The 25,066-nt window shown below is 38.5% G+C and overlaps 2 protein-coding genes across 4 annotated transcripts in view; one reads left to right on the plus strand and one right to left on the minus strand.

Moving 5' to 3' along the window:
- Fndc3a (fibronectin type III domain containing 3A) overlaps positions 1 to 25,066 on the plus strand; it is a 164,493-nt gene that overhangs the window by 27,547 nt on the left and 111,880 nt on the right. The gene's annotated exons all lie outside the window — the stretch shown is intronic.
- Positions 42 to 610, minus strand: LOC128107184 (signal peptidase complex subunit 1). The gene has a single exon (XM_052732789.1). It carries the CDS (start codon positions 488 to 490, stop codon positions 179 to 181), a length of 312 nt encoding a protein of 103 aa, XP_052588749.1. The 5' UTR covers positions 491 to 610; the 3' UTR covers positions 42 to 178.

The following is a 25,066-nucleotide window of genomic DNA, read 5'->3' on the forward strand; positions in this document are numbered from 1 at the left end:
ACTGTCTTCTTTTTTTTTTTTTTTTTTTTTTTTTTTAGCAGTTATGAGGTGTTTATTCATCATGTACACCTGAAAGAAGCATTGCATACTTATATTCCTGTTCTCCATAACAAGATTATGAAGAGATGGTATAAAACAGTTATAAGTTAAAATATGACTTGAATCGTGAAAGCGCCGATCAATTATTTTTGGCATGTCTCTTCATTTTTCTGTCCCCCGATGATTTCTTGTCTTCTGGGCCTGAGTCTTGAACAGGTAACCACTTCAGGGGATGTCGGCGATAGATAGGCCATGGAGGAAGTGTCAGCAAACACGAGAAGGCAAATCCGGCCATAACTATGTAGACAGTCCACGCAAACTGTTCAGCCACGTACCCGTAGATAAACCCAACTACTGCAGAAGAAAGAATAATTCCCTGAAACATCTGTTCAGCTAGCTTCTGGCCCTTGTAATCCATCTGGGTGGGCAGCGAACTCAGATGTTCCAGCATGATTGGCGGAGACGATGGACAAGGAAGCAAGGGTAGCTGATTCTTAAGGAGTGTAGCTTGCGGGTTGAGACACCGAACGCAGCCTGGCCGACCTGCCGAGCCCCTCAGTCCGACGGCCGTGGCCCCCCCAACTGTCTTCTAAAGTGTGTGGTTTTAGGTTTGATCTGAGATACCCTCAGTGCTAGAGGAAATAAGAATGTTGGAATGACTCATGCTGTTGGAAACTCCACATTTGCTCAGTTTCAGGGAACGTGAGTTTCACAAGTGGGATGCTCGGCTCTGTGCATGTTGCCACCATCAGAGACAGTCAGATATTTTGGTTTCTCATGTAGCTCAACAGTTTTCTAATTTAAATTTAACTTCTTTAGCTTCTATGCATTCTTCTTCTGAACAGATTGAATATACTTAAGATGTTGGTGAAGATAATCTTGGGCTGGACTAGCATGTAGTTTGGTGATAGAGCATATGCTTAGCCCATGGTAGGCCCTGATATGACCCCCAGCACTACCACTTAGAAGCAGAACTACTCATCAAGTCCTGTGGAGAGTCTTAATCATAATTATTTCCATTTAGTATCTTTTATTGTTTTGTAAGTGTCCCATCTGATGTGTCTCCACAGGCTTTTGCTTTATGTTGGAGACCAAGAGAACAGAGAGATGCTGATAACATTATCTGAAGCTTTTTATTATTTGCATTTTCCAAAGAAAGCTGACAGGTGTGAGATAGCAGCATGGGCTATAAGGAAGCCTCCACTGAGAGTTTTGCTGGAAGAGGGTCCATGAAAGGCAAGGCAGGACAAATGGGATTGGCTAGTTTTTTTTTTTTTTTTGAGACAGAATTTCTCTGTGTAGCTTTGCGCCTTTCCTGAATCTCACTCTGTAGTTCAGGCTGGCCTTGAACTCACAGAGATCCGCCTACCTCTGCCTCTGAGTGCTGGGATTAAAGGCATGCGACACCACTGCCCAGCTGGGATTGGCTAGTTGTGATAATGCCAGTGGGCTTTGAGCAGTGGGGCATTTCTTAGTTGCTTGGTACCCCCCCCCCCCCCCGCCCCCATGATTTAGAAAAGGGGAAATACTGGCTTGATGTATACGCATTAGATAAGGTGGTTGAGGCTGTAAAGTTGGGACTGGTTCGTTTGGTATAATAAGGGGTGTTCTTGACCATGCTCTTTATCATCCCTGAGAATGGGCTATCTCTTTGAAAGGCAGACTGTTTCATGTAGATGAAAATGTTTAAGGGGCATAAAGCATGGGAAAGACTGAACATAAAGAGAACCTGAGTTAAGGTCAAATTAGTGATACTTTGTGAAGTATCAAATAGGTAGAATTACTAAACAAGTCAGGACAAAGTGAGAGGATAATCTCCCAGGCATTCCATTTGAATATCTGTATGGGGATGGCAAGAACACTCACTAAGACAGGCAAGCCCCAGCAGTCAGGAGAAGTAATAGAATTTTATGGTGAAATGTCCTTTTAAACAGTAAGTCAAAAGTTTTCTTGCTCACACTATATGTCCATCAGAGGTTAACTGCGACTCTGCCCGCATTATCTTCTCTTTGTAGGTTGTTGCTAGTAACATTCAAATCCATGCTGTCCTCCATTCACATCTCACTGGCCACCAGTGGGCTGGGTTAATCTTCCTTTAGGGCAAGGTAGTATGCATTTGGAAAAAAAGTCCTCTACACCAGAGAGAACAGAGGTATCAACGGGTTTAGGATTTAAGGGAAAGGAATATGAGAAAACTTCAAATGATTTTTAGGTCTTTGGGGATGTGTTAGCAGAGGAAATGAGAGCAGTCACCATCCAAGCCCTTGCCATGTGTCATGCTGAGCCAACCCCTGTCTGTGCATTGTTTCCTTCATTCTTACCACAGTCTCAGAAAGCATGAAGATTTCCATCTTTTTAGAAACTACGAATTACAGTGATGTTTAGTTGTATGTTACTAGATTTTATCAGTAGCTTCTAAAAGGAGAGACCGGGATCAAACTGACTCTGTAAGGTTCCTAGTCACGTAGCATAGTTTTAATTGCCAGAAAAATTAGCTTAATAGTCTAGACTCATAAAAGATCACATTGGAGTCAGAGATCTAAAATTACTGACATATTAGAGGTAGTAAAGCCATAGGAATATGTGAGATTATTTGTAATAAAGGAGCTTATTTTGGCGTGCACGTAGGGGAAATGTTAGTAATTAGTAATACAGCTCCCAAATTAGCAGGTCTGTGACTGTTTGGATTCAGTGGAGCTGTTTGAAGCTGCCTATGGCATCATGTTCCTTGGCTTTTGTTTTTTTTTTTTTTTTTTTTTTCATGGACTTCGGTGGACTTCTTGCTTTTTCAGCTGTTCCCACCATGGGGAACTGCAGTGTCAACCATCTGGCCCCGAATTAGGCAAACATGCAGTAACAGAGCACTGGCCCTGTGACCGTGGTTTCCAGGGAACCACTAGCTGAGTCCGATAACGACAGTTCTTTGGAGATGAACATCTATGGAGCTCTATCGTTCTGACCTTCAGTTGCCACTGTGGCTTTAAGACTTAGTTTTCAAGGCTGAGAATAGGGAGGAGAGGAGAGTATGGCTTGAGTAGTTCAAAGCCCACTGTTCCTCCAGGATCCACCTGTTTCCTTGAGCAGAGGAAATCAAAAACAGCAGTGAAGACAAGTAGGGATGTTTCCTTCTTCCCCCTCTACACCACTTAAACAAACCTAAAAGTTGCATTTCTGAGATGAGCATGTACTGTTGCTATTTTATCTCTGTGGAGGTTATGTGTAGTTAAATGGGAAATAAGGTTTACTAGTAATGGAAATTCAGATGTGGGAAATTTAGAAAGTGATCAGACTTAATTTTAAAAAGATATAAATTAAGTTATGCACTTTCAAAACAAGTACTTATGTGCCAAGCTACACCCATTTATTGAACCTTGGCATTCAGATTTCTGAGACATTAAAGGAACAGCTCACATATTTGTGCAGCAGAACCCTACCTAATGCAGACCTTGGGTCACAGTTTCACAGCAGCTCAACTTGTCTTCTCCTTGCTTTGTAGCTTAAAATAGCTCGTTGCTAAAGCCTTGCTTAGAAGCTCTAGGAAAGTTAGAATTTAAGCAGTAAAGCAGGACCCTACTTTCCATTGGTTTATTTCTTTCCATATCTACACCATGCTGCCTTCCATAGTGCTTCATGAGAAAATAAAATACCTTTAAAAACAAAACAAACAAACAAAAATGAACTCCATTGTCAGATGTGAGGAGAAATCATGAGGACTTAAGTTCAGTACTCAGAAACCACTTTTCTTTTTAAATTAACCTTTTTATACATAAGAAACCATATCCACATGTTCAGACTAGATCTACTAATATTATTTTTATAAACCTTGTCTGAAAAGCTTCACTTTATAGTAAAGGTTCAGTTGTGCTCCTCCCTAAAACATTAGCTGCATGCATATTTAAGTACTATCTCTGTGTAAAATATGATGTTGATTCTTGTCCTAATAGGTAATAAAAGTTGACTTGTAGTTAGGTTGAATTACAGTGTAGTCAGGAAAAGTGTTTCTTAAAATAGTATTGCTTTGTCAGGAATTGATGCACAAGTCAATTTCAGAAGCATGTACAGAGGTTACTACTATTAGGTAATGTATAAGGATCCTGAATAAAAATAAATTTCTACTGGTGGTGGTGGCGCACGCCTTTAATCCCAGCACTCGAGAGGCAGAGACAGGCAGATCTCTGTGAGTTCGAGGCCGGCCTGGTCTATAGAGCGAGATCCAGGACAGGCACCAAAACAAACAAACAAAAAATTGTGAGCTAAAAATAAATTTCTAAATAATGATGCCCCAACCCCACAAAATTACAAATCAGCATATTCGATTGAATGCCAAAACTGCTTTAATACTTGGTAATACTAGAAAAAATAATTTTCTTATCCCAAGATTTTAACATGTATCTTTTATGCCTCCCTTTTGGGGATGGTGCATGAATAACACCCTCATTCTTTAGCTAGCAAGCATCAGTCCCAGGGATCCATATGTATCTTTAAACATGTTGCGGACCCTTAATAATTTTTTCACCAGTGTAACTCAGAAACTTATTGTAAATCTAAACTGGCTAGTAATCTTAATGAGCACATTAATGAATGCCTTTTGTTCCCAGAAAGCAATTTATGTTTAGTGAAAGCAGAGCCACAGATTGTCTGTATACTAAACCTCTTCTCCAGGAGTGAGTCATAGGATGAATTCAAGGTTTGAGGAAAGAAGGGAGGTTGGAATTATGCTTTAAAGGAAGAAAATGCAAATTAAAACCTCAATGAGGCCCTGAGTGTGGTCTCCAGAACCACAAAACAAAACAAAACTTAAAAAGAAAGTAAGTATTAACCAGCCTCACAGTGAAAGGCTTGTGGATCAGTGGAATCTCTTATTCACTGCTGGCTGTCTGTTTTGATGGAGTTATCAGAAGCTGCAAGCCAATAATGGTGTCAAACTTGCTAAATATTAGAAGTTGGCCTTGAACTGATTCATCTCCTAGCTTCACTTCCCAAGTGCTAGGAAAGGTGTGTACTACTGTGCCAAGAAAATCTTATACATGTATGTAAGGGCACATGCACAAAACTGTTCATTGCCTTTTTTTTTTTTTTTTGCCTGAATTATTGGAAGTGGTATAAATGATCCATAGTAGGGAAATAGGGATAGATTTTAGAAAATTCATGAAGAGGATTCATGCTTGAATAATGCTTACTGTTATTCTAAAGGCATGTTGTATGGGTATAGTGTTGAGCTAAAAAGACTACATAAACTACCACCACCACCACAACAACAAAAACCAAAGAAATATACAAGGATGTAGGTGAAGACTATTAAAGATGAAAAGATATACTCCAGATTCATACACAGTCACACACTCACACAACCATGCACACAACCTCTAAACTTACACTTATCAAAGGAGTATCATTGATCAATATTAAAATTCTGGTTGATGCTTACAAGTAATGAATATAATACTTTCTACTTTTCCATTTATTTGAAATACAAAATACAAAGATATGAGATTATATATTTTAAGATAGTTGATAAAGGTTTTAAATGTTATATTTTGACTTTTAGATTTGAGCTAATAACCAATAGACAGTCAATAATGTTTCAAAAATAGATAAGTGAAATGAGAAAAATCCTTGAATTATTTTGGCTTAGGAGTAATCATAAGGAAAGACCCAGAAAGATGCAGTGACAGTGGCCAGTGCCATCAGCTTGAGAGGAAGATGCAGTGACAGCAGCCAGTGCTATCAGCTTTAGAGGAAGATGCAGTGACAGTGGCCAGTGCCATCAGCTTTAGAGGAAGATGCAGTGACAGTGGCCAGTGCCATCAGCTTTAGAGAGGAGGATGCAGTGACAGCAGCCAGTGCTATCAGCTTTAGAGGAAGATGCAGTGACAGTGGCCAGTGCCATCAGCTTTAGAGAGGAGGATGCAGTGACAGTGGCCAGTGCCATCAGCTTTAGAGGAAGATGCAGTGACAGTGGCCAGTGCCATCAGCTTTAGAGAGGAGGATGCAGTGACAGTGGCCAGTGCCATCAGCTTTAGAGATGAGGATGCAGTGACAGCAGTCAGTGCCATCAGATTTAGAAAGCTGCTGGATTATGTGTGAACCATGATCCTGAGGCTCCTGGTGGGGTTGCTGTCCCCTATGAGTGGTTAGCTGCCTGTTTGCACCAACCACATGAAAAATGTGAACAAAGTTTTTTTTTTGTAAAAGAGTAGCACTTGCTAAGACAGACCATAATGCATATTTGTACTCCTAACACTTAGGAGGCTGAGGCAGGAGGATTGTCTTGAGTTTGAGGCCAGCTTGGGCTGCATAGCAATATCCTATCTCAGAAAAAGCTAAACAAAATAATATTCTACATTAGAATCTGCAATTTAACTTCTGCAAATTCTGAACTTGGGGAGAACTTAACAAAGAATCTGGCCGAAAGATTTCCCTGGGATCCAAACCAGTGATGTGAGATGGTCTGGTCCAACTGGTGATAGCAACACAAGATGCAAGGAGACTAGCCTTTGTGCTGTTCTCTCAAGTGTATGCTTCAGTAATCACAAATGATTCTGCTTTTATTGGATTTTCTATAGGAGAGCTGTGAAAGTTTATATAGAAGAGGGGATGGCATGCCAATTCTATCACAAGAATGATTCTTCCCACATAGTCAGTTGCAGGGACACTGGAAGGTGCAGCTACTAGAACCTCTTTCTAGAGCATCCTCCGGTTCTGCCAGCCCCCAGTACATAGTGCTTAGCTATATTGAAAGTTTGTATGCTTTCTTGGAACACTGATTTGTTGTTCTGAGTTCACAGTACTTCTTCAGTTCCAAATAAATACAGAACCATCAAATTTTTATTTTCAGTTTATTGGATTGGTTAAGAATCTCAGCATTCTTTACTAACTGCATGCTAAAATATATATGTAATTTAAATATTGAGATTAAAAAGATGGGACATAGGTTATGCAAACTATAACCAGAACAGAAATGGCATTCTGTTTAAGAAAACTCTATATAGCCTTTAATTTAAAGAAAGGTTACTTGAAGTAGTATCAGTTTTATAATAGGAGGGACTAAGGCTTGTAGAGATGGGTCAGTGGTTAAGAGCTTGTTCTGCTTTTGCAGAGGACTTGAGTTTGGTTCCCAGCACCCACATTGGACTGCTTAGTGTTGCCTGTACCTTGCACTCCAGGGCATACAATGCCCCCTGCTGGTCTTCACGGGGAAACTGCACTCACATATACATACCCCCATACAGACATACATGTATCTACATAATTTTAAATAAAAAAATCTTTAAAAAAAAAAAAAAAGGCCAGTCTGCATGTAACAGTAGAACTCCTCAGCTGGGTGGTGTTGGTGCATGCCTTTAATCCCAGCACTCAGGAGGCAGAGGCAGGCGGATCTTTGTGAGTTTGAGGCCAGCCTGGTCTACAGAGCGAATTCCAGGACAGGCTGGCTCCAAAAATTCGCAGAGAAACCTTGTCTCGAAAAAGCATTAAAAAAAAAAAGAAATTCCCCAAACACCCAAAATGATGACAGAATTGAAAGAAAGGATAGCCAATGAAACCAAATTAAAGATTTTGCAAAGATAACCAGATATCTAACAGGTTAGGTTCACAACACAATAAGTCTTACATGACTGAAACCAAGACTGTAAGGTCTTACAGAAAGAAAAAGGATATTTGGCTTTCACAATTGCATGCCAACAAATTGTGTCCTACATGAACTAGACCAATATCTAGAAGGATGTAAAGGAAATAAAAATGAATCAAAACAACAACAACAACAACAACAAAATCTCAGTCTAAATATAGCAATGCCAAGTAAAGAGAATCTGTGTGAATGTATGCATGCAGACATACATACAAATTTAAACGTTCACAAAGGGACTCCCAGACTCAGGTGACTTCTCTGGCGAATTGTACCAAATGTTCAAGGCAGGATTAACATCATACCTAAAATACATACATAGAGTCATAATAGGCCAATGCTCTGTATGAATATAGGCGCAGAATCTTAGCAAATCCGGTCTAGCAACATCTAAGATGTTTACAGGACAGCTCAGAGGTGTCTCCATCTAGTGCTGTAGAAAAGGACAAGAGCTACATGGTTATGTCAAAAGGCTCCAAAGTATCTGAGTGAATTCAGTTCTCCTTTCTGATGAAAACAAAACAGCATCCATTCAGTTGGAAAGTGGTATAGAGGAGCTTCTTCCACTCAAAAGGGTACATATTACAAAACTCACATTAACTTTATACTTAATGCTGAAAAACTGAATACACTCCCCCTCAGATTAGGGTCAAGACATAGATGTATATGGTAACAAATGTTGGCAAACATGTACAAGTTGGACTCTTTATGTGTTACTAGTAGGAGTGTGATCTGGTAAATCCACTTATAAAATGGTCTGATATGTCTATGTTAAAAATTGTACAGCCATCATTTACAACAGATAAGATGAAAGTATTTTAAATGTCCACCAACAGACAAATGGATAAACAAGATGTTTGTATCCATTCAATATTATTCAGGCACAAACTAATACCAAGTACTTAAGTACCTGCTACACCAGGATGGACCTAGAAAGCATTTCCAATGAAAGAAACCAGTCATGAAAACCTACAAAAGTTCCGAGTTAGAAGAAGGCATTCTAAAATTTACTTTGGTAATGGGAAAGTAGCTTGGTGGTAGCGCACTTGCCCTGCATGTATGGATCCCCAGCTCTAAGAATAATTTACTGGCTATGATGATGGTTGCTTTTATAACTCTGTATTCTAAAAACTACTGAATTCTACATCTTATAGGACAAATGTTATAGTATATGGACTATATCTTAGTCAAACACTTTAAAGCCCATCTAACTTTTATATTTATATAATTTAAATATGATTGTTAGTGATAACTGTTACCCCAAGTTTACATCTTTCTTTTACAAATGGATTAAAGTTGTGGAGCCATTTTTAAATTTATACCATGGATAGATGGTGATTTCCAGGTATATGCCAAGTACCTTGCACACAGACACCATTCACTTCATTACACGTGTATCTCCATTCTGTGTGTGTAAGTGAATAGACTGGCATTCTCCAAAATCAGAAATACAAATGAACTAACTATAACTTTAAAAACAAAGTAAATTTAGAAATAGCATACTCTTAAATTCTGTCAGAGCCAGATGCTACTACAGTTCTTTGTTGATTTAGTTGCTATGGTAACCGGATACATTCATGTACAATGGGAAGCTTCCTGTACATTGCTAATTTGATAATGGTTGGAGGTGGATATGGATGAGTGTAATTCATAAATGATTATATCTTTGCCATTCTACCTCTATATACGTTCGTTATACTAGGTAGTTCTAAAATTATGTGAAATGTTGTTAGAATAGAGTTGTATAGGTTTACCTTTTTAGTCTAAGCACAAGGACAGTCTGAAGTCCATTTTGTCGATGAGAACTATGTTTAGTAAATCGGAACACACAACTCTGGAGCAGAAGCTGTTGCATTTCCTAGCAGCTGCTGACAGCTATGGTAGCAGCAGGTGAATGAAGACGTCAAAGAAAATGCATGCAACAGTAAGTAAAGTGCTGTGGTGGCCGGAAGGGCTTTGCTACGTGTCTGTGACTAACACTTCAGTCCAACTTCATGATTTTTATCTGAATCTTACGTACTTACAGATTAGGGAATATAGACTAGGGATCATGAACTGTCTAAAAATATAGGCTCAGGAAATAAAAATTACACTTCCCAGTTTTAAGTTTAATTTAGCATTAGTGACCTTTTTAAAAACTGTAAATAATTTTATTAAATCTCTAGTTATCTTTATTTGAAAGAATACTATGGTTTTAAATGAAAAAATGGTGAAAGCAAGTTTTCAGAAGTATAATTAGGATACTAATATTTAAATATATAAGTTATTTATCACTGAGGTTATTTTAGCTTATAGCTTGTATTAGAGTTTTTGCTGCTGTGACCAATCACCATGACTAAAAGCAAGTTAGGGAGGAAAGGGGTTATTTTTGCTTAAATTTCCAGAATCACAGTCCATTGAGGGAAGCCAAGGCAGGAACTCATACCAGGAACCTGGAGGCAGGAGCTGATACAGAGACCATGGAGGGATGCTGCTCACTGGCTTGCTCCCCATGGCTTGATCAGCCTGCTTTCTTAGAGAACCCAGGACCACCAGCCCAGGGGTGACATCACCTACAATGGGCTGGGCCCTCCCCCATCAATCACTAATTTAAAAAATGCCCTACAGGCTTGCCAATAGCCCAATCTTTTTTCCTTTTTAATAGAAAATATTTTTTCCATACATCATATTCTGATCATGATTTCCCCTTCCCCAAGTCCTCCCAGTCCTCCCCACCTCTCCACCCAACCAATTCTACACCTACCTTTTCTCTTTCTCTGGAAAACTAAACAGGCAAACAAACCAGAATAAAAAAAAATAATAACAAAGAGAAAGCACAAGAAACACACACACACACACCCCAAACCCACAAAATCGAAAACCATAATATACAAGTAAAAGACCTGTAAGATAAAAAAAAAAAATGCCCAAACAAAGCAATATGAGATAAATTGTCTACAAAAATATCATTGAGTTCATTTTGTATTGGCCATCATCTGCTGGTCATGGGGCGTGCCCTTAAGTGATGTTAACATATCCAGTGAGACTCTGTTGCAGAAAACTAATTTTTCCCTGCAAGTGGGTGTTAGATGGAGATAGCTTCTTGATTAGAGATAGGAGCTCTTGTTCGTTTCCCTGTCTCAGCACTGAGACCCCCATCCTGCTTGAACCTGTGCAGGGCCTGTGCATGCTGCCACAGTTGTTCTGAGTGCATATGTGCATCAGTCTTGTGTCTAGAAGACATGGCTTCACTGCTGTCATCCATCACATCTGCCTACTACAGTCTTTCTGTCTCCTCTTCTGCAAAGCTCCCTGAGCTCTGGGTTGGAGGAAGACATCCCATTTAGGACTGGCTGTTCCAGAGTCTGTCTCTTCCCATTGTCCACTTGTCTATAGTCAATAGCTATCTAGTTTATGGAGGCTTTTTCTCAATTGATGTTCCCTCCTCTCAGATGACTCTAGTTTGTGTCAAGTTGACATTAAAAACTACCCAGAACATAGCTTATGTTTCTTGCTAAGATAATCATATATTGCAGCATTTTATTAGATTAAGGTTTTTAGAATCTTTATAGCTGCTGTTTTCCTGGTATATGTCATATGAATCAGAACTTATGATCATTAAGAATGATGAGTTTAGCTACACTGTATGAAATTGTGAGAGTGAAAGTTTTTAAGAAGCCATATTAGGAAATCAGAAGTATGAGGCTTTTTTTTTTTAAGGATTAAGTTCTGTGTCTGAAATACAAAACTTGAATATGTTCTCAAAATATTAAATATTAAAACTCCAGCCCAACAAAGAGAGAATCCTAGTCAGTCACCTAGACAGGGTGAAATAATTCAGCTTTGGGCAATAGTTGAAAGCACATTGTATATATTACAACAAATAGATGACGTGTACAAGCCTATGATTGTACGTGTATGTACTCCATACATCTGTTTGTGTGCGTATGCAGCAGTTTATGTCCATGCCTACTTAGATGGTTTATAATCTGGTGGGCTCATAAATTATTTGTTGACAGTTGAGTTTGTGTGTACTGTTTACGCTCTTACTTGTTGAATACTGTTGTCAAACATACCTTTTGAAGTCAAGTTACCATTTTTCATAGGACTGAAATCCACCTTAGACTATATTAGTTTGATAATTTTCCTTAATTTTTTTAAACCTTAGTCTGTGAACTTACATGAAACATTACATTATCTAGCCCATGTACAGAATAATAGGATCTAGATAAATGCAATAAAGCCTAATTCAGAGTTCCTCTGACCAAGTCAGTGTAATGACTTATATAAGTCACTAATAATATATAATAGTATAAATAATGTATAAATAATTCAGACTTGTTTGTGAGTTGACAGTATAGTTTGTGTAACAAATGTACACAAACTTGATTTCTCAGAGAATTCAGATAATAAGTTCAAATTTAGATATAGTAAAATTGTAGTTTTTTCAGGTGAGTAAATCTAGAAAACTGTCAGAAACAAAATTTTGATGTTAGGAAGGCCAGAATTCAGTTCCTCGTTTTTACTAACTCATTTCAAGTGCTCTGTAGCCACAGTAGACAGGCCCACAAACGAAGGACGTTTCTGTCTTGGAAGCTCTGGTGTAACTGGTGTTGCAGTCAAAGGACACGACTAGCTATTTGAAGCTGGACTACTGTTAGGAAGTGCTTCTCTCTGCTTCGCTCTGTCCCTGCAGTCCTCTGACTGTAAAAGGAAACAATACAAGTTTATGAAGTGTCCGTTGTACTGGGATGGCAGTGTGTAAACAGCTGGGTGTGTCAACTGTTACAGAGGAACAGCATACAATGTAAAGTGTCCCTCAGGGGGCTAATTAATATCTGGCTTCGGATGTCTGAGTCTTGATAGACAAGTGGGCTTTCTTGGAGAAAGCTAAGTCCTCATTCAGCACCCCATTCAGGAAAGTGTAAGCAAAAGTCAGATCTTAAATGTTTGTGCTAGAGAATCGTATATAAATAATTCATGGGCCAGGGTATGAAAGCGAGGCTATTGCTTACCGGAATACCATATTGAAAAGAATTAAGATGGATAGCTAAAAAACTAGAGGACCGACAAGCTCTTTAAACAGGTGATTAAGTTAAGAATAATGTCACTGGGGTGAGACTTAAAGCAGTTTGGTTGGTTTCCTTGTAGGAAGGAGGGAATTAAGACCCAGCTACATACAGAGCGGGGAGCAGGCAGAGCCCCAGAACAGAACAACTCCACCTTCACTTTGATCTCAGGCTTCTGGCCTCCAGACTGGGACAAGATCCCTTGTGGTCTTCGATCCAACGGCCCTAACAGACTAGCAGAGCCTCCAAGAAAGTGCATTTTAAGGCTAGAAATTGATATGTATGTTTTGATTCTGAACCAACTTTCTTGCCTTATTTACTAAATTTCCTACTGAGTTTCAAATAAGAAATGTAAACTGTTTAATTCTCCTCAGACCTAACTTAATGTCTGTGAAGAATGCAAATCATGAACTCCTTGAAGTGGAGAGAAGAAAACTAAGTTATACCTTCATAATTTATGCCATCTAGAAGCACTAAAATTTTTTTCAATAATTTAAGTTTATAGATTTTTTTAAAACAAAAATATCACAGACATTCTTACGGAGTTAATGAATCATTGAATATTTTACAGTTATGTAGCTACCACTCAAAATAAATAATTTCAGTTACTAGAGTATAGAGATATGGACCTTAAAACTACTTCCTAAATTCAGAACTTCATTTTTGTTAACCATACAAAACAAATTACTTCAAAGGACTTTTTAAAAATAGGATGTGAAACATACCAGTAATCCCAGCATTTAGGCTGAGTGAGGAGGATTGCTGTTTGAAGCCAGGCTGTGCTATAGTAAGACCTTCAAAAGCATTTTTAAAGGCTTTTGTTTTGCCCCCAAATTTCTCCTTTAGAGAATTTAAAATATTTGTGTTTGTGCTCTGGACCAGTTATTGACTCTTAGGATGAGAAGTTAGTTATACCTTGCCTTCTATGTAACAAATCTAGTGTGGTTTTCTAATTGCCACCTACTAACTCTCCAGTGATTACATTTATAACCGGAAGACTGTTCCCTGGGGTTCAGACAGGAGACAATGCCATGCTTCTCACCCTGCAGAGTGACTTCAGTCTCTACACATTATTAACGAGACTGGGCATGGCTTTAAGGTCACTTACCTTCCCTGTGACAGAGTGGGGAAGGTGTGAAGTGTTTATGCTTCTCATTCTCCTTTTACACCTATAGGATTAGGTGTAATTAAAGCAGTAAGAAAAATTACTGCTCAATAACTGGATGTCAGCATGTAGAAGATTGCAAATAGATCCATATGTATCACCATGCATAGGACTCAAGTCCAAGTGAATCAAAGATCTCAACATAAATCCAGTTACACTGAACCTGATAGAAGAGAAAGTGGGAAGTAGCCTTGAATGCATTGGCACAGGAGACAACTTCCTAAATATAACACCAGTAGTACAGACACTGAGAGCAACAATTAATAAATGGAACCCCCTGAAACTGAGGAGTTTCTGTAAGGCAAAGGACATGGTAAATAAGATAAAACAACAGCCTACAGAGTGGGAAATATCTTCACCAACCCCACATCTGATAGAGGGCTGATCTCCAAAATACATAAAGAACTCAAGAAACTAGACATCAAAATACCAAACAATCCAATTAAAAAATGGGATACAGAGCTAAACAGAGAATTCTCAACAGAAGAATCTCAAATGGCCGAAAGATATTCAAGGAATTCTTCAACATCCTTAGTCATCAGGGAACTGCACATCAAAATGACTCTGAGATACCATCTCAGACTTGTCAGAATGGCTAAGATAAAAAACACTGATGACATTTTATGTTGGAGAGGATGTGTAACAAGGGGAACACTCCTCCACTGTTGGTGGGAGTGTAAACTTGTACAGCCACTTTGGAAATCAGTATGGTAACTTCTCAGAAAATTGGAATCAATCTACCTCAAGACCCAAAGATACCACTCCTGGGCATATACCCAAGGGATGCTCAATCATACCACAAGGACACATGTTCAACTATGTTCATAACAGCATTATTTGTAATAGCCAGAACCCGGAAACAACCTAGATACCCTCAACCAAAGAATGGATAAAGAAAATGTTGTACCTATACACAATGGAGTATTACTCAGCTGTAAAAAACAACAACAAAACAATGATATCATGAAATTTGCAGGCAAATAGATGGAACTAGAAAATATCATCCTGAGTGAGGTAACCCAGACTCAGAAGGATAAAACATGGTATGTACTCACTCATAAGTGGATACTAGATATAAAGCAAAGGATAATCAGACTACAACCCACAGCTTCAGAGAAGCTAGAGCCTTCATCCAGGAACTGATGGAAGCAGATGCAGAGATCCACAGCCAAGCATCAGGCTGGGGAGTCCAGACAAAGAGAGGAAACAGGAATTATATGAGCTGGGAAGGTGGGAGTCAAGATCATGATGGGGAAATCTACAGAGATAACTGAACCAAACTCATAGGAACTCAAAAACTTTAGACTGACAGCTGTGGAACCTACATTGGACTGGACAAGGCCCTCTGCATACGGGAAACAGTTATGATCTGTTTGGGGGGCCCCTGGCAGTGGGATCAGGATCTAGATAGGATCATCCCTGGTGCATGAGCTGGCTTTTTGGAGCCCATTACCTATTTTGGGACACCTTGCTCAGCCTTGATGCAGCAGGGAGGGGCTTGGTCCTGCCTCAACTGAATGTACCAGGCTTTGCTGACTCCCCATGGGAGTCCTTACTCTTTTGGAGGAGGGAATGGGGGCTAGGGGAGAGGGGAGAAGGCTAGCAGGGAGTGGGAGGAGGGATGAGAAGGGGATTTGTGGTTGGTGTGTAAAATGAATAAAAAATTTTCTTAAAAAAAGAAAAATTACTGCTGGGATGTAAATTAATATTTTCATAGTTACACCAGTTGCTGCTTAGTGGCAGTTGATATCAGATGTATGCAAGTGTTGTTAATAAATGAGTATACCTTATAGGTGTTTGACTAAAGTTTATATAGACAAAGTGCAGATATCTCAGCTTTTGTTCATTAGTTCAGATTCCAAGGTGGCATCTCATCCAATACTTTTCACAATAAAGATCCATTATGGTTTATCTCATTTAAGTGTCTGATTAAAAATAGTTTTTACATTGAATGAAAAAGTTGGAATTTACTATCCAAGAAAACTGTTGGATGGTTTCATATAATGAAAAATTATCTTTTGAATAGTATAATAATCCCTTCCGTTTATGCTAAGAAGCAGTCTGTATTGGGTTAGCAGCTCTCCTGGGTCACTTAGCTCCTACCCTCCCCAGCTGTGTGCTGTTTCCAGTTTACTGATCTATAGTATTGGTGCTTCTTCCTTTTATGGTTTCTTCATCACTCAGCATCTTTTTCTGGTATTCTGCCTTTTTATTTTGTTACGCTCATTTCCTTCTCTTAATCTGTTCTCTTACATGAGTCTTGCAAGCTGTAATAGGCATCTTTATTATGTATTAAGGAAGTTAAAGAGCATTAGACCTTAGAAATATTTTTCTGAATTAATGTATATGTAGTATACATATATATGGTGTGTGCCTTTTTTCCATTAATGTATGCAGTGGCCAGATTTATAGCCCTATCAATCTGACCCTTGTTTTTGTTCCGTTTAATGGAATATTTTTATGGACTGTGAAAGATTACATAATATGTATTAAGATGCTGTGTTATTTATGAATATGCTGAAAATAGTTTTCAGGACATATTTTTTCTGAATTTTTAAAATGATAGAAAATGACTAGATAAAATAACTGGTCTTTCACTTGTATCTCTTTTCATTCTTTTCCCCCTCTCTGCTTACCAAATGCTATTATTTATAATGAGATCATGGAAAATTCTATTCTGTTTGTGAAAAGTCCATGTAAAATGGAATGTGAAAAAGATAATTTGAAGATAGATAAATACTGTATTTTGGGACTTGTCAAAAATCTTTCGATTATTTACCAGAAACCTATGTGTAGGCCTAGTGTGTAGGCTGGAACCTCTGTGTAGGCTTAGTGTGTAGGTAGGACCTATATGTAGGCTTAGTGTATAGGCAGGAACCTCTGTGTAGGCTTAGTGTGTAGGCAGGAACCTCTGTGTAGGCTTAGTGTGTAGGCAGGAACCTCTGTGTAGGCTTAGTGTGTAGGTAGGACCGCTGTGTAGGCTTAGTGTGTAGGCAGGAACCTCTGTGTAGGCTTAGTGTGTTGGCAGGAACCTCTGTGTAGGCTAAGTATGTAGGCAGGAACCTCTGTGTAGGCTTACTGTGTAGGCAGGAACCTCTGTGTAGGCTAAGTGTGTAGGCAGGAACCTCTGTGTAGGCTTAGTGTGTAGGCAGGAACCTCTGTGTAGGCTTAGTGTGTAGGCAGGAACCCTGTCCACTGTAGTCCTCATTTGATCTTCAGTGGTAGCAAAAGTGAAGATGATTCTCAGTCACACATACATCTATGTATTAACTTACTTTATATATATTCAAATTATTTTTAAACATAATATCTGATTGGTATTACTGACTGGAATAACTTGAATCCTATAGCTTACTTTACCGTATTATGAAGACAGTGTTTTTGTCTCTTGTGCTTACTGCTCTGACCTATTCTTTAGAACAGAACTTGACTTGAATTAGAGTTAGTAAATTAGTGAATGAATGAGTTATGTATACTTCCTAGGACTCATGGTTCACTCTTTTGTTCATTGCACAAAGATCTGTTAACATATTGTGAGTCAGGTGCAGAGTTTATAAACAAATCATTCTAATAACTGTAGAAATGATAAAGTGTAAAATTAACAAAAAGATTGTGGAAATTATTTCAGATAATGAAGAGTACTAGGTAAAAAACGAAGAATCAGTATGATAATAAGAATGTGAAGGGTAGTGTGTCCTACAGTTTGGTGATCAGATATGATCTCTCTGAGGAGACACTGTTTACAGAATACAGGAGCCAGTCTTGGGAAGATGTTGGAAGAGCCATTATTTAATATTCCAGTAAATAAAACTTTGATGAAAAAAGTCTTAAAGTTCTTATTTTAAAAACCATCTACATGACTAAAATCCTCCAAGGGTTATGAATATTCTCTTAAAATTTTTATTAGCATATATTAATTATATATAATAAATGGTTTCATTCTGACATTTTCGTAAATGTATGTATTGAGCATCTTGGAAATAGAAATTGCCAGGTAGAACAATCGACTTTTCTGCTTGCAGTTTCCCCTTCTTGGATATCTTATTACTTTTGGTACCTTTCCTAATGTCATAACTGTCCATTTTTTCTCTTTCCTCATTCATTATTTCCGCTCTTATTTTGTTCCTTATTTTTACTTTCTTTGGCTTAATTATGAGTTGGACACATAATGTATTAGTTTCCCATCATTCTTGAAGTATCTTTTGATAATACAGTTTTTTCTGCATCCTACTTTTAATAAAAATTCCAGGGAGGTTCCAGGATAATTCCATAAATTATTGTAATACTCCTGCCATGATCTTAAATCAAGTTCATTAATAGTATTACTTAGATATTATATGTGTTAGTCAGGGTTCTCTAGAGGAGCAGAACTTATAGAATGAATTTATATATAAAGGGGATTTATTAGAATGCCTTACAGGCTGTGTTTCAGCAAATCCAACAATGGATGTCTATTAAGGAAAGGTCTATGAATCTAGTAGTTGTTCATTCCATGAGACTGAAGTCTCAGCTGGTCATCAGGACAGCTAGAATCCTAAAGAAGTAGACTTCAATGCCAGTGAGGGAATGGACTTGCTTGCAAGGCAAGATCAAGCAGGCAAAGAGAGCAAGCTTCCTTCTTCTATGTCCTTTATATAGGCTAACAGCAGAAAGTGTGGCCCAGATTAAAGGTGGATCTTCCCACCTCAAAATATCTGGTTTAAAGATATGTCTTTGTACCTCAGAGAATCTGGATTAAAAATGGTTCTTCTTGCTTCAAATGACTTAAGTAAGAAAAAATTCCCTTACAGGTATATACCCAACCACTTGAGTTTTAGCTAATTCCAGATGCAGTCAAGTTGACAACCAAGAATAGCTATCACACTGTATTTACTTGATATTTTTTGTCTGCTTGATTCACTAATCAAGTATTGAGATATTTACCATAGGGCCGATAGTATAGCTCAGTGAGAGAATCCCTGATTCCATACATGAGAACTTGCCTTCATTCTTCAGCTAGCAAACAAAAACACATACCAGAATGGGCAATTTAAAAAAATTTGATCTCAGTCTATTTGTAAGCATACAATCTGATCTGTTTGCTTTTCACTGCTGCATTTCAGCTGTAGTAGTTTTGCTTTTCTATTTACCTGGCTTTTCTGTGCTGGATTTTTATCCTTATTTGACTTGTTTGTCCTTAACAGTGTTTAGTACTAAACTCTCAACTTTCGCATCAAATCTTTTTCATTTTGTTGTTTTGAATGTTAGTATAGAAATGGGTCTAAATTTCTCAGTCAGTATTTTCTATTAGCCTGCAGATATTAGTGCCTCATATGTTATTGTCCTTTTAAAGTGACAGGTGAAATTCCTTCTGGTGCTTGCATGGTTTTCTCATAGTTTTTTGGTGGTGTACAGTTGTGCCCTTGTATGTCTAGGAATGGATATTTTTTAAAAACCTCATCTAGAGACTTAGGTTTCTCAGTTTTGAGAATTACAGTATATGTGAGTGTTGGCAATAGCTCAGCAGGTAAACAGACATGCCACCAGACCTAATGACCTGAGTTCACTGTTCAGCACCAACACGGTAGGAGAGATCCAACTCCTGCAAGCTGTCCACTGACTTCCACATGAATACCATGGTGTGAGCATGCCCCCACACATGCACATACATGACTGTATAGAATGATTTTTAAAACCCAGAGAATTAGTGCCACTAGGCACTGTGGAAAATTCTTAGAATTTAGTCCTTTAAAGGTTGCTTTCCTCTTGTTCTGTTTTCTTTGCTCTTGTAATTCCTGTTAAATTTTATTTAGAACTTTCCCATTCTGTCTTTTGTATCGCCTTACTTCCTTTTATAGTTTACATCTTTAGTTTTTAAATAGAATTTTAAATATTAAAAAATGTTTTTATTTTGTTTTGTATTTTTTTTACAGTTCAGCTGTTTTCAACCAGAATTTGTTATGTTTTTAATTCATCTGTTGTTTTGTTTGATTTCAATGGCATATTTTTTCATTTCAAGGATTTCTAGTTGGTTTTTTTTTTTTTTTTTTTTTTTTTGGTTTTTGAGACAGTTTCTCTGTGTAGTTTTGGTGCCTGTCCTGGATCTCGCTCTGTAGACCAGGCTGGCCTCGGACTCGCAGAGATCCGCCTGGCTCTGCCTCCTGAGTGCTGGGATTAAAGACATGTGTGCCACCGCTGCCCAGTTTGTTGGTTTTTTTTTAAATATATTTCTTTGTCATTTTTATTTGCTCGTATTTGGATTCTTACCTGTAATGCCATCACACATTTAAAGTTCTTACCCCTGCTTTTGCAGTATTGGAGAGTGAACCTAGGGCCTCACACACATTATTAGGCAAGTGCCCGTGTTCCCAGGACCCTACACCATTTTAATACTTTTTGAAATAAGGTTTCACCAAGTTGTTCAGTCGAGCATTGGCATCGTCATCCTTCTGCCCTGGATGATATACCTGTGCCACAAAGTCCCGCTGAAATGAAAGAACTTGAAACATTTTCATTTTTTCTTCCTATTTGGAAACTTTGTTACCTAATTTCTTTGGGATCAAAACCTCCTGTGTATTTTGCTTGTTTATTTATGGTGGACCAATTTTTATGGTTTGTATTTAGAGATTCTGTGTGTTCATAATTACATGAACTTTTATCTGGGAGAATTCTTAGTAGCCTGGTTGAAGTGTGCATCTCTCCCTAAACAGTAGTATTTGCTTTTGCCATGTATTTTGACATTGATGGCCATGAACTAACAAGTACTTTTTTTCTTTTCATGGTGTTCCTAAATTTTGTAGTTAATCATACTCATTTAATTCTTATATCCACTGAAGGCAGTTCAGTGGTCTTGAATTTTGGGGAATGACTTTTGCATAGGTCAAAGCACTGGAGCTTATTTTTTTATGTTGGAGGTAGAAATAAATACTCTAATGTTTGTTTGCTTGTGTTTTGGGACAGTGTCTCACAGTATATCCCTGGATGGCTTGGAAGTCATTCTGTAGCCAGTGCTACCTTCAAACTTAACGATTTTCCTACCTTAGGTGTGTGCCATTGTGGTTGGCTCATAATTAATATAATTAATTCTTTTTTCTTTTTTCCTTTTTGTTTGTTTGTTTGTTTTTTGAGACAGGGTTTCTCTGTGTAGCTTTGCGCCTTTCCTGGAACTCACTCTATAGTCCAGGCTGGCCTCGAACTCACAGAGATCCACCTGCCTCTGCCTGTGCTGGGATTAAAGGCGTGCACCACCACCACCGGGCTAAAAAAGTCTCTAGCTGAAAGGAACACTTCTGCTGAAAAGCCTTTAGTTCCTGTCTCCTCACGCCTTGTATACCTTTTTCTGCCCAGCCATCACTTCCTGGCATTAAAGATGTATGTGCCTCCCAGTACTGGGATTAAAGGTGTGTGCTACCACTGCCTGGCTCTGTTTTTTCTCCAAGACTGAGTCAATCTCATGTAGTCCAGGGGGGCTTTGAATTCACAGAGATCCAGACAGATCTCTGCCTCCCAAGTGCTAGGATTAAAGGTGTGTGCCACCACTGACTGGCCTCTATGTTTAATCTAGTGGCTTGTTCTGTCCTCTGATCTTCAGGAAAATTTTGTTAGGGTAAACAATATATTACCACAGATGGGCATCAAAGAACCTCCATGTGGAGTTTGCTTTCATTGTGGTAAAGCTAGACGCTGCCCTTGCCTCAGCTGCTGATAGTATGCTATCAAAATTGGACAAGTAGGACACATAAGAGGGTGACTGCTGAACTTTGCCAAGACAAGGTAGGACAGTCCTTCAAAATTTCCTGGGTCACAAAAAAGTCTGTCAGGTATTCTAGGCCTGCAAGCCAAAGATGGATGCCCCAGCATTGCAGAGGAACCTTTGGTGACTGTCTAGGCAGCCAGCTGTTTCTGCCATTTCTTTAGTTTGGGAAGTTGTTTGCTCTGTCCTTTGGTTTATTCTAGTAATATTTTATCTTTCTTGGGTCTCTGATGGGGGTTGAAGACTAGATAGTTATACTGTTTTTTGTTATTGTTGTTGTTAACCAAATTCAGAAAAGAAACTCACAAAAGAGATGCAAAGTGTTTAAGGTAAAGAGACATGAAAGCTTAAGTTGTTTATCTAAGAAAATGTTTTGAGGTCTAAAAAGATTTTTCAGATGGTAATACAAGTTTTGGTAGAAAGTGGTTTAAGTGTAAAACTTTAGATTCATCAAGATAGGATAAATAATAGAGTATTTCTCCAAAATTGCCAAATACTGGACATTGTAAATGAAATTCTTTCTTGATAATTGTTCTTATTATATATAGCTTCACTGTGTTAGAGAGAAACCCTTTCCTTTTTATTTAGACAAAAGGGGAAATGTGGGATATCTGTACACTGTGTGGAGGTGTATTGCTCTGACTGGTGTAATAAAAAACTAAATGGCCAACAGCGAGGCCAGAGCTGTATGTGGGACTTCCAGCAAAGAGAGAGAAACTTGGAGGAGGAATCTAGGAGTGCAGTTTCCCCAGCAGACTTGGAGCAAGTCAGATGTGCCAAATTAAGAAGAGGTAACTGAGCCACATGGTAGAATGTAGATTAAAAAGTATGGGTTAATTAAGTTATAACAGCTAGTTGGGAAAAAGCCTAAACTAAGGCCAAGCTTTCATAAGTAATAGTAAGTCTCCAGGTCATTATTTGTGGGCTGGCGGTCCAAAGATAGGTTGACAAGAAAGCTTGCTACATAGGTACATACTCAAGTAAACAACAGCACTGTTCTCAATAGCTAAAAGGTGGATACAGTCCAAACAAGGATTTAAATAAATTATGCTATATTTATACAAATAAATATTAGCATAAAAGTTATTTTAGTTAGGATTTCTATTGCTATGAAGAGACACCATGACCAGAGCAACTCTTATAAAGGAAAACATTTAATTGGGGTGGCTTTCCCTTTCAGAAGTTTAGTCCATTGTCATCATTGAGGGACATGGTGGAATGCAGGCAGACATGGTGCTGGAGAGGGGGCTGAGAGTTCTACATCTTGATCCACAGGCAACAGGAAGTGCATATCATACTGGGCATGGCTTGAGCATATATGAGACCTGAAAGTCTGCCTCCACAGAGACACATTTCCTCCAACAAGGCCCTACCTCCTAACAGTGCCACTCCCTATTGATCAAGCATTCAAACACATGAGTCTATAGATCCATACCTATTCAGGCGGATACCATCTTAAAGCCAAGCAACCCAACATCATTCAGTAACTCCATAGAAGTCTAGAAAAAAAACAACAACAACAACAACTGAGTTAATCCTTGACAAAGCTAGATGAAAAAAGCACAGGTGTTCAACAAACTATTTTTGTATGTTTTTCTGGAGTGTTGTAAGTTTTGAAATAGGGTAAAGATGAAGTTTGGTTATGAGCTTCCCCTATTTGATAGCTTTACCTAAAGATTAATTGATTGTGCTTAGCCTGATACTAAGGGAGTCTCCTAACCCAGTTCCTGCCTCTTTTATATTATCTCTTCTTATTGCTCTTCTCCTAGCTTCAACAGTAGCTGCCATGTTACTTTTCCTTGTCATGCTTTCTTCACTATTATAACCTCCATAGTCTTAAGTGTTTTCTCTCCTGAAAGCATCCCAAATAGCTCAAACTATAAAAACTTTTAGAAGAAAACTGTAACTATTCACAGACTCAGATTGTGTACTGGTTTCTAGGGTAATGCCTACGTGACTCTCCAAATTGTTTTAATCACTTCCTCTAAGGATCTTCCCTGACATCCTGTAATGATTGTCCTGGGTTGTATGGTTACCTACTACACATTGTTCAGATCCCTGTTCTCTCACTCATACCTCAAAGTTGGGTGGCCAAGTACTTACTTCTCTCCTTTACAGACAGTGAACTCCTCAGAGCCTTGGTCTGGGATTTGTTTTTTCTTGTTCATAGTACGCACAAGAGTGTGTGCCACTATAACAGTACTTTTTTGTCGGGACTGCCAGCCTACAATAATGACATGGAGACTTATTAATTATGAAGGCTTGGCCTTAGCTTAGGCTTGTTTTTAACTAGCTATTACAACTTAAATTAACCCATTTCTATTAACATATGTTCTGTCATGTACCACCCATCCTGCTTCTTCCATGTCTTCTTGCATCTCTGTGCCTAGATTCCTCCTCCTCCTCCTTTCTCTTTCTGCCCAGAGTCCCGCCTATACCTCCTGTCTGGCTATTGGCTATTCAGCTTTTTATTACACCAATCACAGCAATATACCTTCACACAGTGTACAACATGCACACATATCCCACAACATGCCATAGAGTAGCTCTTTAATAATTGGTTTTTAAATAAACAAACTTTACTTCCTTGTTTTTGTGTTAGAATTTCTAATAGGATTTTTTCTCTTTTTATTATTATTAGGATGTCATTAATTCCGGTGTGTCATGTTTGATTTTCTTAGTTTTATTTCTCTTTGTTAGTTTTGTGGTGAATAAGTGTAGTATAGAAACTACTCATATTTTATAAAACCCCACAATATAATCAATATATCATAGATAATAAACACAGTTTGCTTTAGTATGTGTTGGGGATGTCTTTCTATATGCTGTGAATGTGTTGCTCTAATTGGTTAATAAATAAAGTGCTGATTGGCCAGTAGCCAGGCAGGAAGTATAGGTAGGACAAGAAGAGAGGAGAATTCTGGGAAGTGGAAGGCTGAGTCAGGAGATGCTGCCAGCCGCCACCATGAGAAGCAAGATGTAAAGTACTGGTAAGCCACAAGCCATGTGGCAACTTATAGATTAATAGAAATGGATTAATTTAAGATATAAGAACTAGATAGCAAGAAGCCTGCCATGGCCATACAGTTTTTTTTTTTTTTTTTTTTTTTTTTTTTTTTTTTTTTTTATTAATTTATTTTGCAATACAATTCAGTTCTACATATCAGCCACGGATTCCCTTGTTCTCCCCCCTCCCGTCCCCCTCACCTTCACCCCGACCCCCCCCCCCATTCCCATCTCCTCCAGGGCAAAGCCTTCCCCACAGACTGAGGTCAACCTGGTAGACTCAGTCCAGGTAGGTCTAGTCCCCTCCTCCCAGGCCGAGCCAGACAATCCTGCATAGGCCCCAGGTTTCAAACAGCCAACTCATGCAATGAGCACAAGATCTGGTCCCACTGCCTGGATGCCTCCCAAACAGATCAAGCCAATCAACTGTCTCATCCATTCAGAGGGCC

The sequence above is a fragment of the Peromyscus californicus genome, unplaced genomic scaffold (genome assembly GCF_007827085.1).
Source record: "Peromyscus californicus insignis strain IS unplaced genomic scaffold, ASM782708v3 Scaffold_12__1_contigs__length_115047231, whole genome shotgun sequence".
Classification (NCBI taxonomy): Eukaryota; Metazoa; Chordata; class Mammalia; order Rodentia; family Cricetidae; genus Peromyscus; species Peromyscus californicus.

Excerpts from the sequence above, each read along its gene's own strand:
- LOC128107184 (XM_052732789.1), bottom strand. The coding sequence starts at position 490 with ATGCTGGAACATCTGAGTTCGCTGCCCACCCAGATGGATTACAAGGGC.